Source organism: Abrus precatorius, unplaced genomic scaffold (assembly GCF_003935025.1).
Source record: "Abrus precatorius isolate BTA unplaced genomic scaffold, Abrus_2018 Scaffold2, whole genome shotgun sequence".
Lineage (NCBI taxonomy): Eukaryota > Viridiplantae > Streptophyta > Magnoliopsida > Fabales > Fabaceae > Abrus > Abrus precatorius.
Genome location: NW_020874362.1, coordinates 34,957,238 through 34,974,683, shown reverse-complemented (window position 1 = coordinate 34,974,683; position 17,446 = coordinate 34,957,238). Strand labels below are relative to the sequence as shown.

General features: G+C 28.8%; 1 protein-coding gene across 3 annotated transcripts; it reads left to right on the top strand.

The window, feature by feature from the left end:
• Positions 1-7,244: 7,244 nt before the first annotated feature.
• On the top strand, positions 7,245-14,396 carry LOC113859000 (DNA-directed RNA polymerases II and V subunit 8A-like). 3 transcript variants are annotated; one of them, XM_027491817.1, is made up of 5 exons: positions 7,451-7,512; positions 11,274-11,409; positions 12,104-12,237; positions 12,763-12,860; positions 14,155-14,396. In XM_027491817.1, exons 2-5 carry the CDS (start codon positions 11,337-11,339, stop codon positions 14,270-14,272), a joined length of 423 nt encoding a protein of 140 aa, XP_027347618.1. In that variant the 5' UTR covers positions 7,451-7,512; positions 11,274-11,336; the 3' UTR covers positions 14,273-14,396. The 3 variants fall into 3 exon arrangements, with proteins under 3 accessions (XP_027347619.1, XP_027347618.1, XP_027347617.1); XM_027491818.1 differs by lacking the exon at positions 14,155-14,396 and having other exon boundaries at positions 7,245-7,512; positions 11,279-11,409; positions 12,763-13,536; XM_027491816.1 differs by lacking the exon at positions 7,451-7,512 and having other exon boundaries at positions 10,987-11,409; positions 14,155-14,290.
• The last annotated feature ends 3,050 nt before the right edge of the window (positions 14,397-17,446 follow it).

The following is a 17,446-nucleotide window of genomic DNA, read 5'->3' as shown; positions in this document are numbered from 1 at the left end:
GTAACGTTTTATTTTTCCTTTTCTTAAATACATGATATTTTTATAAAAGAATCAAGAAAATAAAGCTAATTCCTTTGAACATTCTTGTAAGTGAGAAAGAAGTGTGAAAATAATATAAACCATTGTGTAAAAGTTCCATAAATTCATAAGTACTTTAGAAAACAAATATTCTAAACTTTCATCTACAACAAAGAAAATAGTAGTTTTATAATTGTTTCAAAAGAATGTTATAGAACTGAAAATATTCATTACATAACTAAAAATAACTAAATTTTTTAGCAGTTCTCATCCATCTATACACTGTGAGCTTGGTACTACTCATCTTGGTTTCCTGAAGATGTTGTGTAAGGGTGAGTCTCTACCTTACCTCTCATACATAGCATATATTCATCATAACACACATCATATTACAATTTAAGAAAAGATCATGGTATTATCTATCACAATATCATATAAAGCAAGTTCTCATCTCAACACATATTACATTCCATAGATTCACAATTTCTCTTTCTTTTATCTTCCCTCACCGCGCTTTGTGGCCACAATTATCCAATGCCTCTATCCTGAGGTCTTACACATCCATGTAAATAGTTGTCAAATGACCCAATGCAATACAAATACAACACATGCAATAGGCAGCCTCTTAGCAAAGGTAATGGTCAGGAGTCAAGTCGGGAAATAAGTGTGCGGCCATGTGGTGCATTCGTACACAATATTCCATGCATAACTCCGAATGTCACTCACTACCCTGTATTTCCCAATATATCCTATATTGTTTTCGTCTTCCACCCACTAGTATATCTTTGTAACTATTTACATTATATCTATTTCTATCTCATACTTTTTTTTTAGTATATTCACATGTTCACATATATCATTTTTCATGTTCACACATACTTTTAATCATATACATCAAACCATGGCATATTCACAATACACATCATTTTTACATAAATCACAATATATTCAAATATGAAACATCCATCTCTTTGTACATTTCATATCACAAAATCACAACATCATATCAGCCATCCTCAATTTACCTTATCATGCACTATTTGGACATAATAACATGTTTTCACCATACAACTTCATTTATTCATCATATAATCACATAAACAAACAATTGTTCTTACTTTTCACTGATTATTTTCACAAAACAACTATTATTCCACATATAATCACACATATAACAAGATCTATGAGAACACATGTAATAAACATAATAAAATGATAAAGTAGAGCTCCCTTATCTTAAGATAAGAATTTCTCAAAGATTTAACTGAAGATTTTACTCTAAAATCAAAGTTTATCCTAAAAACCATAAGATACCTATAAGAAATTTGAGATGAAGAGAAATGAACGGTAAATCTAGATTCAAACTTAGAGAAACTTTGAATTGCTTAAAATGAACGTACGATCGCAGATCTAAAGAGAAATCTAAGTTTAAGATGTTTAGTATGAGAGAAAGTAGTAGTATATGGCCTTAGGTCTCTCTAGAACCTTTGAGAAATGTGAAGAATGAAAAATTTCATGCAAGACCTCCTATTTATAAGCAAAAATTTTGGGTACTATTTACGTCGGAATCACTGTTCACACTGGAATCATTGTTCATGACCGACTTACTGTTCACTTTTTTTATAAATAATTTCAAACTCCATCTAAATCTATTCCAATCACACTTAATATCAAATAATTATTTACTTAATATTTAAAAATACTGGATGTTAAAATATTGGCTACAATGAAGGTATGCCATATGTAATCCTTCACACTTGATATGGAACCAATGATGTCTTAGTTAATTTGTTATAACAATTGCCTTGAAATTTCTATAGGCACTCTTGCAAACTTTCCTTTATCTACTTTTAGTATGTTCATGTTTATTTTAATAGGTTTGTCTACCACCAAAGCTAGCGCTATAATAACACTTTCTTAATAGATTTCTAAACTTAAGCTCAAAATGGAAACCCAAATCAAGGTCTTATTAATCTTCTCTCTCAAGAAAATGTATCATATAACTCATGAACTTATAGTAAAGTAGTGATCATATATCATCCATGGACCTCTAGAACCAACCTTCTCGTGATCTTCTACCATAAAAAGCTTCACAAAAGTAACTATAACCCACATCGAATATGTCAAATTCATACGAGAATGACCATAAATTATGAAGGTTCTCTTATAGTTTCATGTAATTTATGCTCTTCCCTAGTATATTAATGATCAATGCTTCCTTCTATGATCTATAAAGTTTTTATTAGACTCTATCATCAATGAAACACTTTGTTAAAATCTTATTGCAACCCTTGTTTAACTTTAAAAAGTTTATTCTTTATCAAATTGACCTTCCTTTTACTTTCCATGTTTCTTTTACCTAAAAGCATGTCTTTGAACAAATGTTTTTATTTTAAATAGATTATTTCTTTTATAAAAATATCAACTTTTATATATAATTTGAGTATTGATTCTTGAACAAGAATATTTTAAGATTATTATCAAATTAAAGAATTTTTAAGAGTTTATTATTTTTTCATCATGTTAAATAATTTTATTTCTATATTCTTTATTTTTTTTAATTTTATATTAATTTAAATTCTGATTTATTAATAATTATTTTTTATTTATCATAATGAATTTTTTTATTAATAATTATAATATTTACTTTCTTTAAAATTTATTAAATTCAAAAATAGTTCTATATTATAATTTTAATTATTTATTTTAAATAATTTAATTTAATGATACTTATGCTATGTAGTGATAAACAAATAATTAGTTGTTTAAAATTTATAAACTAATATTAATCTCTTCAAAATAATGTAAATAATACTTGTTACATTTTTTTATTTTTAAATAACTACAAGAAATAATATTTTGCAAACACACTAAGCGAAGATGTGTTACTTTTTAATGAATAGATTTGTATTTTAATTAAATAAGGAATCAAGCTAAAATAAGTTTATAATTTCATTAATATAACTTAATTCTAATGATTTACAAAAATGTCTATATTATTAATTGAATAATTGTATGAAATACATGTCACATACCTATTCAAAATGGCTTATATAATTAGATGCATAGAGTATGTTTAGCAAAACATTTCACCTGTTTGAAAAATTATTTTAAACTTAAATAGCATTTTAATTCCTAAAATTATGTCTTTTAATTTAATTTCCAATAAAATCAAATAAATTTTTTATAGAAACTAAAACTAGAAAATATGATATTTTTAGGCACTAAAATATTATTTAAGCTTTTATTTTATTAATTAAAAAATTTATTTAATAAAAAATATTATTTGATAAAATAGCTTAAAATAGTTAGTTGTTAGCATTATTTTAATGCTACTAATGTTATTATTTTTTATTTTCAGCTACTAGCTGAAACTAACTTTATTATTTTTAATTATTTTTAAATAATATTTTTTACCTGTTTAATTTCTTAAATCATATTTTCTTTACTGAAAAGGAAGAAAATATGTCATAAATAAAAAAAATCACAACATTCTTTATTTAAAAAATAATAAATTGTTAATGCCTTAAAAAATTATTCATTTGTTCTTTTACAGTTTTACCTACTCTGTTTTCTGAACAAAAAATATAGTAATATTATAGTTCATTTTGTTTAACCCATTTAGCTCTTTTTGTCTATCTCTTATCTCCAGCAACTATTGTTGCCTCCAACAAGTCTTTTGTAAGTATTTTTGATTCTTACTCTTCTCTTTTCTCTCAAATCAGCACCTCTGTTTTTTGAATACAAAAAGAAAATAGGGGGTAGACTTGCAAATTTAGCTCTTATTAATCAGTTTGTTGAGTGCTTGAATATTTGTGGTCTTCAGGACTTGAGATTTAAAGAAAATCCCTTTACCTGGCAGAGAGGTGATATTAAGGAAAGAATTGATAAGGTAGTTGTTAATGACCTTTGGCATATAACTTTCCAAAATAGCTCCCTTATTCACCTTCCCCTCCTAAAATCTAATCATGCAGGCCTTTGATTAAAAATTAGAAATAAGGATTATTTTTGACCCCACCATAGGAATTTTAAATTTCTGGCCCCATGGGTATCCCATAAGAATTTTTGTAATCGGGTTAGAACAGCTTGGTTGGATTCTAGATCTTCGTTTGAAAATATTTCTAACTTTCAGAATAGTATTTCTAGTTAAAATCTCAATATTTTTGGACATATTTTTAAAAAGAAAAGATGCATGTTAAATAAAATTAGAGATATTTCTTGTAAATTAGGTTCCTTAGAGAACCTGTTCCTTAGCCAACATTATTAAACAAAAAAGGAACCCATTTATTACTATAAACATGATCCTGTATTAAATGAGACAATCTTTCAATACACATAACAAAGATATAGGGGGAAATGAGATCCCTTTGCCTAATTTCCCTAGAGGGGTTAAAGCACTTAGTTCTATTATTATTCCAATTTATAGACATGAAAAATGTGGAAATACAGTTAACTAAAATATCAGAAAATTTATGGCTTAAACCAATTAATTGAAGAGTTTCAAAAATAAAATTTCATCTAATTTTATCATAAACTTTTTCCAAATCAAGTTTAGCAATCATATAAATAGACTTATTTTTAATCTTATCAAAAGAATGAATAAGTTCTTGGATGATCAGAATGTTATCAACTAATATTGCTCCCGACGAGCCCCCAACGTGCACTGTTGTCGTCGGCGAGTATAGTAGACAACAACTACTACTGCAATTTTCTCTTTTTTTATTTTTCGTAGTATGACAAGTGAATAATCTTCAAGTCCTTCAAGTGTTGGTGCTAAGATTGACCCCAAATGGAAATATTGTCATCCAGCACAAGAAAATGACACCAATATTATGTTTATAATTTTTGTGGTAAGGTCACGAAAGGAGGAATTACTTGAGCCAAATAACAGTTGATGGAAAAAAAAAGATAATGTTGCAGCTTGCACCAAATGTCCAAAAGAGGTTAAAGAAGAATTGTGGGGATATTTTAAAGATAAGAAGAAGCAAGATAGTAAAGCATTTCAAAGGATGCACAATGATTTTGATGAATTTGGTGATAGTGATGAAGAACGTGCTTTTGATGAAGGGTTTAGAGAAATAGTGTATAATAATGCTATTGGAAAGAATAGTACTTTTAAGGGCCCTATTGATCTTTATTACGAAAGGCTTAAAACTGCAATTGAGAAAAAGCAAAAGGATAAACTAAGGCAAGCAAGCATAAGGGAAGCATGTGACAAGGAGGCTACTATAAGAGTTCATCAATACATTATCAATTTTGGTATCAAGCTGGCTTATCCTTCAACATGATTAAGTTGCAAAGTTTTCATGACATGCTTACAACTATTGGAAGCTTTGGGCCAAATTTAAAGCCTCCTTCTTACCATGATATAAGAGTTTCACTCCTCAATAAAGAGTTGGGATACACTGAAGATTTGTTGAAGGGTCAAAAGGAGTAATGAAGAAGATTTGGATGCTCTATCATGTTTGATGCATGGACAGATAGAAAACAAAGATCTTTAATAAACTTCTTAGTGAATTGTCCTTCAAGCACTATATTCATTAAATCTATTGATGCGTCAGATATTGTGAAGATTAGTCAGAAATTTTTTGACTTACTTGACTCTATTATTGAAGAAATTGGGGAAGAAAAGATTGTCCAAGTAATAACGGATAATGGAAGCAATTATGTTCTTACTGGTAAGTTACTAAAAGAAAAAAGACCTCGTTTGTATTAGACTCTTTGTACAGCCCATTGTATAGATTTGATGTTAGAAAACATTGAAAAGCTATCTACGATAAAGAAGACAATTCAAAGGGCTTGACTTGATTTCTTTATTATAGGTAGCTTTAACTGTTCACTACTTAATACCTTAAACTTCATTTTATTAACTTCAACACTTAAAACTAGACTTAAGTGTGTAAAAGTGATAAGATTTCATTAAAAATTATTTATTATATTAAAGTTATAAAAGAGTATTAAATTTTTTATTTTAATAAAATTTTACTAGTTTTTATTCTTTAAATTTAATCTTCAAGACTAATATTAATATTTTTTATAACTTATAAAAAAATAAATAAAATTTGAAATTTAATTAAATAAAACTCAATTTTAAAATTTATTTTAATTAAATAAAAAATAAATTAAAATATGTAGTTTTTTTATAAATCAAGCTTAGACTTAAAATATTCCATTCAATTCATAATAACATAAAGAAGTCGATGCTACAGAATAACAGAGCGAAGAATAACTCTTTGTAAATATTTTGGAGCCAACGTCCCAGTTCAAAAGGGTGATTGGATAGTCCAGAGGAGAAAAACCCCACAAATGATGAAATAAGTTTAGTATCAACTTTTGAGTTTAGAAAGTTGCCCACAACTTCATTAGTTTCATTAAGCTGCTCCTAAACCATTGGCTGTTATACCTAATTCATTATACTAAGCTTTCTTACCTTTATCCACCGCCTTTTCAATTTTCAATAATTCAAGCTATATTTTGCAGAAAATTAATTTAAATATGACATTTGAAAATATTATCTATAAAAATATCAGATTTTTAATAAACTATGGAAAAATGTAAAACTTCACAATTTTTAAATAAAATAAGTTATTTTTAAATTCTAATAAATTCATTAATTTTATTACAAATTACTATTCTTATATTTTCATGATTTTTATATTTATTATACATTTTTAAATATTATATTTAAAAAATATTTAACTTTGTAAAAAAATTAATAATCCGATTATCCGAATAATAAAAAATGACACATATACGATTTCTTTTCAAAAATTAAAACATATCTTAATCATGAATGGCTGGATTACATGGTCCCCGATAAAATAATTTATCCAACTCTGCCGTTTATTTTTTCAATTGCTCAGCGTGACTTTCCTACTTTCTAGATGACTTTAGGTGATTTGATGCATACTAAGGTTGCTTTTAATTTTTTTATTTATGTTTCTTTGCTATATTTGGAAGAAGATTTTTGGAGAAAAAAATAAAAGAAAGATATATTTTTTAAGTTTAAATAAAAAAGTATATATTATTTATTATGATAAATATATTATTAATAAATTAATTTTTTTGTTAATATATTAATTTATATATTTTATTTTTAAATATAATTTTTTTTTCTAAAACTCTCGTTCCTAAACTTTTAAAGCTTGCAATGCCAATTGAGTTGTAAGCTGCCAAGCTCTTTGATTTCAAAATGTATATTTATTAGTAAAAGTATTATAATCATTAGAAATTAATATATTTTTAATTGAAATAATCGTAGTAGCAGGAAATAGTCATTTCTTTGGGGGGGGGGGGGGGGGGGGGAGGGCCTTCAGTGACGGGCCTGTCCGTACATGATCCAATCACATAGGGCCAAATCTAACCCAAAAACCCACTTGCTCTGTTACTCTGCTCCAAATCCTCGATTCTGCTTCGCCATCTACGCGAACACATAGCTGTTTCAGTTGCCGTTTACGCTCGCTCTTTACCTCTCACACACCGTGTGAACACAAGGTTCGTCATTTTCACGTCTTTTCATTTTTTTTAAATTTCATTTCTGTTGTTTTAGTTGAATTATTTCAATGTTCGAGGATCCATTTTCTTTGTTTCGTTTCGATTCTCGCTGAAATTTTGTTATTTATACATCAGATTAAGAACGGCTTTATTTACACCTGGAAACACCTTTACTGATTTGCAATTCTGCATTATATATCGATTAGGGATTTAAATTAGAAATACACGTGATTTGATTTGCTGCCACTGTATCTTCTTATCCATAGTTGCATCAAATTTGTTTCCGTTATTAGATTTGTAGAACTTCATTATTGGCTTTAATAATTCTTTTGATTGGTCATTTAATCCTTTTTATTACCGTAGGAAATTAATCCTTATGCACTAGTACAAAAAACAATTTTTACAACAGGATTTTACATCTATTTTTTATAAAACAAGGTAGAAAAAGATGCGGTGAGATTTTAAAAATTTTTGCAAACTTTTCTACATCTTTCTTAAAAACTGATGTGAAAAAAGTACTTTTTACATCGGTTATAAAAATAAATAACCGATGTAAAAAAAAATGTGGTGTCATTTTTAAAATTTATGCTAACTTTTCTACATCGGTTGTTTTTACAACCGATGTAAAATGTATATTTTACGTCAGTTATTTCTGAAAATCGATGTAGAATCAATTCAAATTTTAAATTTTTAGATAAGCACTAGCGAAATAGCATAAATTGTATTTTCTTATCCATAGTTGCATCAAATTTGTTTCTGTTATTAGATTTATAGAACTTCATTATTGGCTTTAATAATTCTTTTGATTGGTCATTTAATCCTTTTTATTATCGTAGGAAATTAATCTTTATGCACTAGTACAAAAAACAATTTTTACAACAGGATTTTACATCTATTTTTTAGAAAATGAGGTAGAAAAAGATGCGGTGATATTTTTGAAATTTTTGCAAATTTTTCTACATTAGTTCTTTCTGGAAATCGATGTAAAATCAATTCAAATTTCAAATATGCGGTAACTAAATAGCATAAATTGGAGACTCAAACACATATTCTTTTTTTTAATTTTCTGAAACTTCTGTTTTATTAGCTAGGTGAACAACAAACATGCAAAGATTTTTCAAGTACATCAATTATTTTAATTTTTTTTATTTTTTTGTTGATGACAGATTTTGGGTCCAGCATTATTAAACAAAAAAGGAACCCAGTTATTACGATTAACATGATCCTATGAACATTTATTAGGCAAGTTGGAGCTTGTTTGGGTTCAATGCTTAAAGTTGATTTCTATACTTCTTTACTATCTAGAGGAAAGTTTGCTAGGATTTGTGTTGAAATTGATCTTAGGAGGGAACTAGTTCCAGCTTTTAGAGTACTAGGACATGAATTTAAAGTTGAATATGATGGGCTTCATTTAATCTGTTTTAAATGCGGAAAATATGGACATAGGCTAGAGCACTATGGAACTACTGAGACATATACCCCAGCTGATATGGAACATAAAAGTTCCCAATCCAAAAATCCTAAGTGCATTGAGGGAGAGCAACCTGATTCTGGTAGGATAAGCAAGGATAATTTGGGTGAAGCTCTAGGTGGGGAGAATAGTTATAAGGATGATCCTTTTGGTCCTTGGATGCTAGCAAAAAAGCAATTTAGGAAAAATCCTAGCCGTAGTCAATACTCTGGACCCTTCCCTAAACCTGGAAAATCTAAAGATAGTAATTTGGGATCTTGATATGACATTTTAGGGGATATGGATAAGGAGATGGATCAGTTAAAACCTGTAGGACAGAAGGCCATATTACTGATAGGAATTACACTGATTCGCAGAAGGTTGGTAGCTATACTAAAATGGATAAGAAAACCTTTAGTAACCCTAGATTGGGTGAGCCTACTAAAAAGAATCCTAAGGTTAAGGTTACATCTAAACCTATGAAGTCTGGAAAGGATAAAGTTCATTTGCATCAGGCTGAAATCATTAGTAGTGACAATTGCCACCTTGATGTAAGAAATCATAGCCAAGAGCAGGAAAAGAAGTTCTAAAACTTACGTCTTATTTTCAGGAAAATATTCAAGAAAACTGTAAGGGAAACCATAGCATCCTTGATCTTCTGGGTGTCAATGGTGATGCCGTAGGGAATTCTAACACTTCTCGAGTATCCATAGTCTACACTAAAGCAACCCTCCATGTGGGTTGCTTTCTTCCGCGTGGGGTGTTGTCCCCTTAACAATATTTTTTGGACTTACACCCTCTGCACGTAGGTGTCATCGGCTCTCTGCTAGGGTTCATCTAGTGTCACCATTTCTTTTATGGTGTATTCTCACAGACCATCGGTGCCTTGGGGTAGAGAAATTTTAGGTAGGAAGCCTCACAATGAGTAGAACATCACAATGCAACTCTAAAATCTTAAGGCAATATGTACATGAGTTTATCTCCTTATAGACCCCTAACTTGCTCATATACTATTTCATGTGAAACTAATTCACATTTGACTCCACACAACTGGATTGGCTCTGCTTCATTGGCTAGGTCTGTCTCCAAATAATTTGTTAGAGTAAGGTGGTTTGCCTTTTGTTTTGCACTTCTGTTAGCAGAACCCTTACCTACTCCTACATGTTGATATAACTCCTTATATTTATAATCGTGTTTTCTCTTCTCAGCACAGGAAGGACATCTATGAGTGCCATTCAAAGTTTTAAGTTTAACCTTATGTTTTCTGGCCCTTAACTGTTCATATGGTTTCTCTGACAAGTCATCAATTTCAGATTCACTGAAGTCTTCTTCAGAGCTATAGTCCATTGGAGCTCAGCATACAAATACAAAATCAGTTTAGAAAGAAGGGTTGTGTACAATTTGAGAGGGTCAAAAAGCTCAAAGCGAGTCAGCCAAAACGTGCATAAAAAACCAAGGGACATGTTGATTAATAGTATTACACCCACAATATGATGCCCCAGTTTTTTTATAAAACAAACAAAAGAGAAGTACCACCATATAGGTAAATAATATATACTGACTGGATATTCAGAATTTGAGTAAAAGAAGAGAATCCAACTGTACTGGGTATGTAAATGGGCATCTTATACATGTACTGTATATGTACTATGTACATGTATGGCTTGCAGGTTAGTTTAGTTATACTGCATAAGCTGCCTTATTATCGTCCGGATTAAATACATAATTTTCAATACTTTTTACAAAGAGATAAAAATAAAAAACAGGATTTGTCTAAGGGAGTGATAAGAAAACCTCTGGGCTATATAGAATTGATGATTCGCTCATGTTTCCAAATGAAATATGTTGGAAAAAAGTCTTTTCATTCAAAAGAGATATTGCCTATTTTTTAAATTGATAGAATGCATGTCTAATTATGTATATCAGCTTATCAGATGCCAATGGGGGTTGGTTCAACTAGTAAAGACTACTGATCATGAAAGGGCATGGTTAAAAGCCCTGACTAAAGTTTGTGTGTGTCCTAATCTTGAAAAATACTTGGATTCCAAGCTTCTTGTCAAATACTTTACTGATTCTCTATTTTGAATTTATCTTTGGTTTTTCTTAGTTCTTGCACATTTTTGGAACCTGCAATGTTACTTTGCCTTAGTGAACAATTCGTACAAGACCATGCTCTACTCTATCAACACATGTTTTTCATTTTTACTGATACTTTGAGCTAACATATTTCTAGTCCATGCATTTAAATTTTCTGTTAGGTATAAATAATTACAATGTTCTACCTCTAAATTCTAGTGTTTATTTTATCAAGTTCAGTGTGACGCTGCTGCCCTGAGCTGGAGTTTAATCAACTGCACCTAATTGACTTTGAAGAATGAGTGAGCTTCTTTTTGATGAGATCTTTAAGGTTGAGGATGTAGACCCTGATGGTAAAAAGTATGACAAAGGTATGTGCATCTCATTTTTCTTTTACTGTTTTTTTAAACTGGATTTGAGTATGAGTGCTTTGGATATGCAAAGTTGTGGGAGCGGCACCTTATGACTTGAAGGTTGTTTTAGTATAATAAATCATTGATTATTAGGTGCTATGGCTTTATATTCTCTACTTTTAGTGCTGTAATAGTTTTGACTAGAATTTTATTTTATTTTTATTTGAAGTCATAAATGGGTTTGCAAATGAATAAATAAAATGTTAAGTTTTGTTGGTTGAGGAATTATATCGTATGAGTAAATTAGAGCAGATGTTGAGTTAATGTTATATAAGTAAATTAAGGAAAAATTAAGTTGTGCTTCGTCTCCAAGAGTTAATTGCACTTATATAAAAAATTATAAAAAGAAAAGTCAAGTATTTGACTATGAAGCATCCACTACATTGGATGCAGATTTGGTAATCCATTATAGAAATCTACAATTCAATTCAATTTAGTTTTATCAATGTTGTGTTATACAAATCGCAGTATCTATTTTGTTCTTCAAATGCCCTTTAAAAAGATATTAAATCCCTTGATTGATTACATCTAGTGTGATATAACTTTGTCATATTGTGTTTGTATGTGTGCTTTTCCCCTCTTCAGATTCCTTTGAATTAATCAAGTGGTCAGTGGGCATGAACTTTACAGTTTCATGGCTTTCCTCTTGTAGTTTCACGGATTGTTGCACGGAGTGAGAAGCGTGACATGTACATGCTTCTAGATGTAAATACTGAGATTTATCCTATGAGAAAAAATGAAAGATTCTTGATGGCTTTGTCTCCTTCACTTGTTTTGAAGACTAAGGTAAACTTAATTCATATATGGTTTCATTCTTTACTGTGGCTGTAGACAATATGATTCCTTTAACTCTAATATAATATAAAACTTTATTGTCTGCTTGAGTTATCTGCTTGATCATTTGTGGGCTGGGCAAAAATAAACCATGCTAGCAGTCACTTGCTCCTTACACTATGTAGCTGTTGCTTTCTAATGTTCCTAAGTAAACAGTTTTTTGTCTCACTTATTGTTGATACATTGGATTTGACAATTCGGAAAACTCTTACCAGCATGTAGCTTGCTTTTATTTAGTAGCATGGATTGGCATTGGTAAATTTGTCTTCCATACATTGATATATAGAAGTTTATTTTGTAGTTGACAATTTGAAGAAAGATCCAAAAGACTATGTATGTCACAGTTGGGACCTAGGATAATATTTGTTGTGTTATCTATGATAAAGATATCTGCTGAAGTAGTTTGAACTTTGGATGAATTATATTTATCTCAAAACTAGTGGATATTGCTTTTACACTGAGTTTATTTCTCTCCAGGATGGCTTAGTGTCTATTCAAGACAAGTTTGAATACATCATGCATGGAAGATTATATAACATTACGAATGAGGGAAGTTCAAAATCTCAGCTTGAAGTGTACGTAAACATTTCCCATCTTTTACTCCATTTTGTTCTCATGAGAAGTATCACCTGGGATTCTAGGATGTTTAACCGAACCCTATTTTACATGACAAATTAAGCTACCGGACAAGTAGCTTAGGCATTTGCAAGTGTTATGTTTCTCTGCTTATTTCATGGATCTTGGGTAGAAAGAATATAGTTTACATTTTGCTTAATGGAATCATATCTTTGCAAAGCAATATGGTGCACATTGAGGGTTCCTCAGGGATAGGGATAATCTATGTGCAATTTCTATGATATTGGAAATAAATATAGGCTAAATTAGTAGATTGACTCCTTAGCTTAAATTTTTTCAGTTTGGTCCTTTAACTTTTTTTATTTTGTTTTGGTCCTTTCATTTTCAAAAATATTTCAAATAGGTCAGTTTTTGTTCAAAAACATTAATTCCATTAAGAATTGTTGTTCGGCTTCTTTCTGTGACTTTCTTGCTCCTCTTTTCCTCTTAAACATTAACCTTCTTGGCTCAACTGCATCCCCTACACTTCCCCCGCAGCTGCATGCTGTAGATCTCAAGTATCCCTTGCAGAAGACAACTTTCAAACACCGTTGGGGGATCCCCTGGCTTGACCCTTTGCCACACCCACACCCACTTCCAATACCACAGTGTGGATTGTGGAGAACCAGCACAAACCGACCATGAAATAAATATCCAAACACAAATCCAAAAGCATCAATGGCGTCAGCAACAAGGAAATCAACGGGAGAACAGCTCAAAAGAAGGGAAACAACTCTAGGAGACTCAACAGGGAACAAAACAGTGTTGTCGCCATTGTTTGTGTTCAAAGGTGGACACTGTCAAAGGATGTCACAGTAGCGCTGATGGAGGCAATCAGAACTTGCGGTCATCCAAGTTCTCAACCATGGAAAAGAAAAAGAGAGGCTGGAAAAAATTCAAAGAAGAGATTTTTGTTGGTTGAGGAAAGGGAAAGAGAGTGAAGAAATTTTAATGGTGGGGAGTGGGGAGGATATGGCGTGTGTATGCTGAGGGTGAAGGAGAAAAGGAAAAGGAGTATAAAGAAGAATAGTTGCAGGAAAAGAAAAAGATTTATTTGAAACACTTGAAACTTAAAAAGATTATAATGAAACAAAAGAAAAATATTCAGATAAAGGACCAATCTATTAAATCAGTCATAAATATACATTTATTTTGATGTCAATAAGATTTTGTCTTCCACAGCTCTTCTTTTAAGTTTATACTTTTGTTCTTGAGATTGGTCAATTCTTTGGCTAAGTTCTTGTCTTTGTCCAGGGAGGTATATGCATCATTTGGTGGGCTTCAGTTGATGCTGAGAGGACATGCTTCCCATTGTGTTCAGTTTGTAGTCGATCAAAAGTTGTTTTTGCTACTAAGGAAGGTTGAAAGTTGAAACTGCTGATTATGTTGGCGATGGGCTGAAAAGATAAAGATTCTATCATTTAGTTTCAAGTAATTACTTATTTATGATATTGGATAAATAATCTGTGTTGATTTTTTGGACAAATGAGTTTTTTGTTTTAAACGTTTTCTCAAAATTCTTTTTTTGGGCCAATTATTTAGATAAATAAGTTTTGGGTATGAGATTAATCAAAATTTGCAGAAGTCAAAATTATTTATATTCACATCTGTTTATTAAACTAATATTTTTTCATAAGAGATTGAATTTTTCTTTTCAAAATTAATTTTTAATTAATTGTGCAACCAAATTCTCTTTTTTCCCTTTGGTTCAGGGTTTTCTGGAGAAATAATTATAAATGACATAAAAAAACATTTTCTCAAAATCGGATAATTTGAATATGTATTTATTAGTTTTGAATTAAACTGAAGTGCGTTTATATATATTTTTTTTTTCAATTTTATAACTAATTAGTTTCTGTCAACTTAATTCTTAAATCTTAATTTATGATAGTTTAGTGTTTGAATATATCAATTTTATGATAAATTTAGTCATCAAGTGTGGTTAACTTTTCAAAGGGATTATTATGAAGTTGATAAGTTTGTAAATTAAAGTATATACTTTTATATTTTTAAAAAATAATTTGAGATGTAATTTTTAAAGTTGATTGTGCATATTAATTCTCGCAATGTCAGACAGTTTATTTGGGCAAACGGATGTTTTTCCACATTTTAAAAATAGTCTAATATGTGGTGGAATTTTAAGCCTTCCTTTCACTACACTTGTTGCAAGATTTATTGTTCCCATGATTTTTCGTACCTGAAGGTGGATGTTTCACCGAGTGAATATCTGTATAAAACTTAGACAATTTATGGTACATGGAGGAGTTATTTTGTTCAGAACACAATCACACCAAAATTATATTATGTATTGCTAGATACGTTGCAGATGACCTATAAAATAAGTAAATTATTACTTTAATTGTTGAAATTATAAATAATTTTTTTATTTTAATTCTTAATTTTATAAAATGTTATAAAAAAACTTCCCTATAGTCTTTATTATTAACCATAAAATGTAATAAAAAATTAAATAAAAAATATAATGTTTTATAAAAACGATTATTAATATAAATTTGTTATAAAATTAAAGATTAAAATAAATAACACTTACAATCTGAGAATTTTTTATCCAAATAAAATAAAATACATATTACATACATCTGCAAAGCTAATTTGTTTACATACATATTTTGTTCCGTATATATGATAAAAGTTGGTTGAAATAATTTTTCATACAAAATAAAAGTAAATTTTACTCGACTGTAATTCCAACCTTCCTTGTTGCTCCTTTACTTACATGTCTCTCTGTGTCAAGCCATGAGAGAAATTAATTACAATAGACTTTGATGTGTGTTAGCATTTGTGAGAAGTTAATGTAATTAACTTTAATTTATGTAAGAAAAATTGATTATAATTAACTTTAAAACTTAAGTTTAATCGACTTATGTGTCTATTTATTTCTCAACTTGAGTCATCAAAAAGGGTGAGAGCTCCTTTGTATTTGAATCCTGTCGCACCATGAGGCGCTATCCAGGAGTTAGGTCGTTTGAAAATATAGTCTAAATAGAACAGTAAATCTGTATAAGGCTAAATATTAGTAAGAGACTGATAGCAAAATTTTTTTGGAGAGAGGCTCAAACATAATATATTCATGTCTACAAAATTTTATAATTTTTTTTCAAAGGATGATTTTATTATGAATTTTTGAATTGACAAATTCTGAAATACTAGAAAATAGAAAAAAGATATCTAGAAATTGAATTTTGAGACGAAGTAAAACTCACTCGGGAAGAGACCTAGTACAAACAAATGCAAAGAGAGGAGGTGGAGCAGATATTTTCAAACACAGGTGATAGCACGAAATGCTATTATGTGATTGACACGGAGATGAATTTATTATTTATATCAAATTAATTTTGTTAGTTATACTGCAACTAAACAGACAACATAGGTAATTTATTTTTTGTTTTAAAATTTTTATTGTATTTTATTTTAATATTTAATTTGATGTGTCATTAAATTTTTATTTGATAGTTTAGAAAGATTTGTAAACGTTAATTTAATTATTTGTATATTTAATCAATTGTATGTTATATATTTATTTTTTATGGCAATGTATATGTACTGTTTAGTTTTATTGTAATTTTAAAATTAGGTAGCATATGTTAGTTGATTTGAGAAAAAGTAATAAGTAAGCTGGAATTTTTTTAATTGCTTGTTAAAAAAAATGTTGTAATGCATATAATTAGGTCAATTTAGTAATAGTAACTGGGATAAAATTTTACTATCAGTGTATCAAATAGTAGTTTTTTTTATGTAATTTAATATTTGTTAAAATAAATTAAATATTCTAGTTTTAGCTAAGCAAATATTTAAACTGTAATTTGGTGAATTTTAATAATTTTAAATTTAGTTACTGTTAAATTTATTTTGAGAAATTTTTAATTTATTTTCTTATTGTTGTAATTTTATTTATTTATTGCAATGAAACTTTATACATTAATACAATTTTATTTTAGTATATTGTTTGATGTAAGGTTAACTTTTGATATAATTTTAACTTTACAACTTTGGGAGTACTTTGTTATAATTCACAAAATTTAATAAATTCAATTATAGTTTTGGTTAAATTTATTTTGTGAGGAATTTGATTCAAGTCTAATTTTATTAACTTGTAACCAATTTGTTATAATTTTTAGGCATAAATATATATACTTTTCCTAACATTTTAGCAATTTTTTAGTTTTTGGTTTAGTCCTTTTAAATATATTTTTTTAATTTCTACTTTTCTATAAATTTTCATTTGTAATCTCTGACATTGAACTAGTTAAACTAAAAAGTAAACATAATAATATCTCAATAGATCGACTAAAAATAAAAATTTATAAGAAAGTGAAGACAAAATAATAATATTTATTTAAAAATACTAAGCTTAAAAATTTGTTAAAATATGACAATAAAAAACATATTTAAGCTAACTTTTAATAGTTCTTTATGTAAAATTTAGATTCAATTAATGCGAAAATTGAATATTTAATTCTATTTTTGTTTAAGTAAAAATAGACTTGTTTAAGTGAAAATATAAAAAAAGACAAAAATATTTTAT

What these genes read in the sequence shown, in the direction of transcription:
- LOC113859000 (XM_027491817.1), top strand. Translation starts at nt 11,337, where the DNA reads ATGAGTGAGCTTCTTTTTGATGAGATCTTTAAGGTTGAGGATGTAGAC. An exon ending in CACTTGTTTTGAAGACTAAG is followed by an intron (nt 12,238 to 12,762) that starts GTAAACTTAATT and finishes ATTTCTCTCCAG; the next exon opens with GATGGCTTAGTGTCTATTCA. An exon ending in TCAAAATCTCAGCTTGAAGT is followed by an intron (nt 12,861 to 14,154) that starts GTACGTAAACAT and finishes GTCTTTGTCCAG; the next exon opens with GGAGGTATATGCATCATTTG.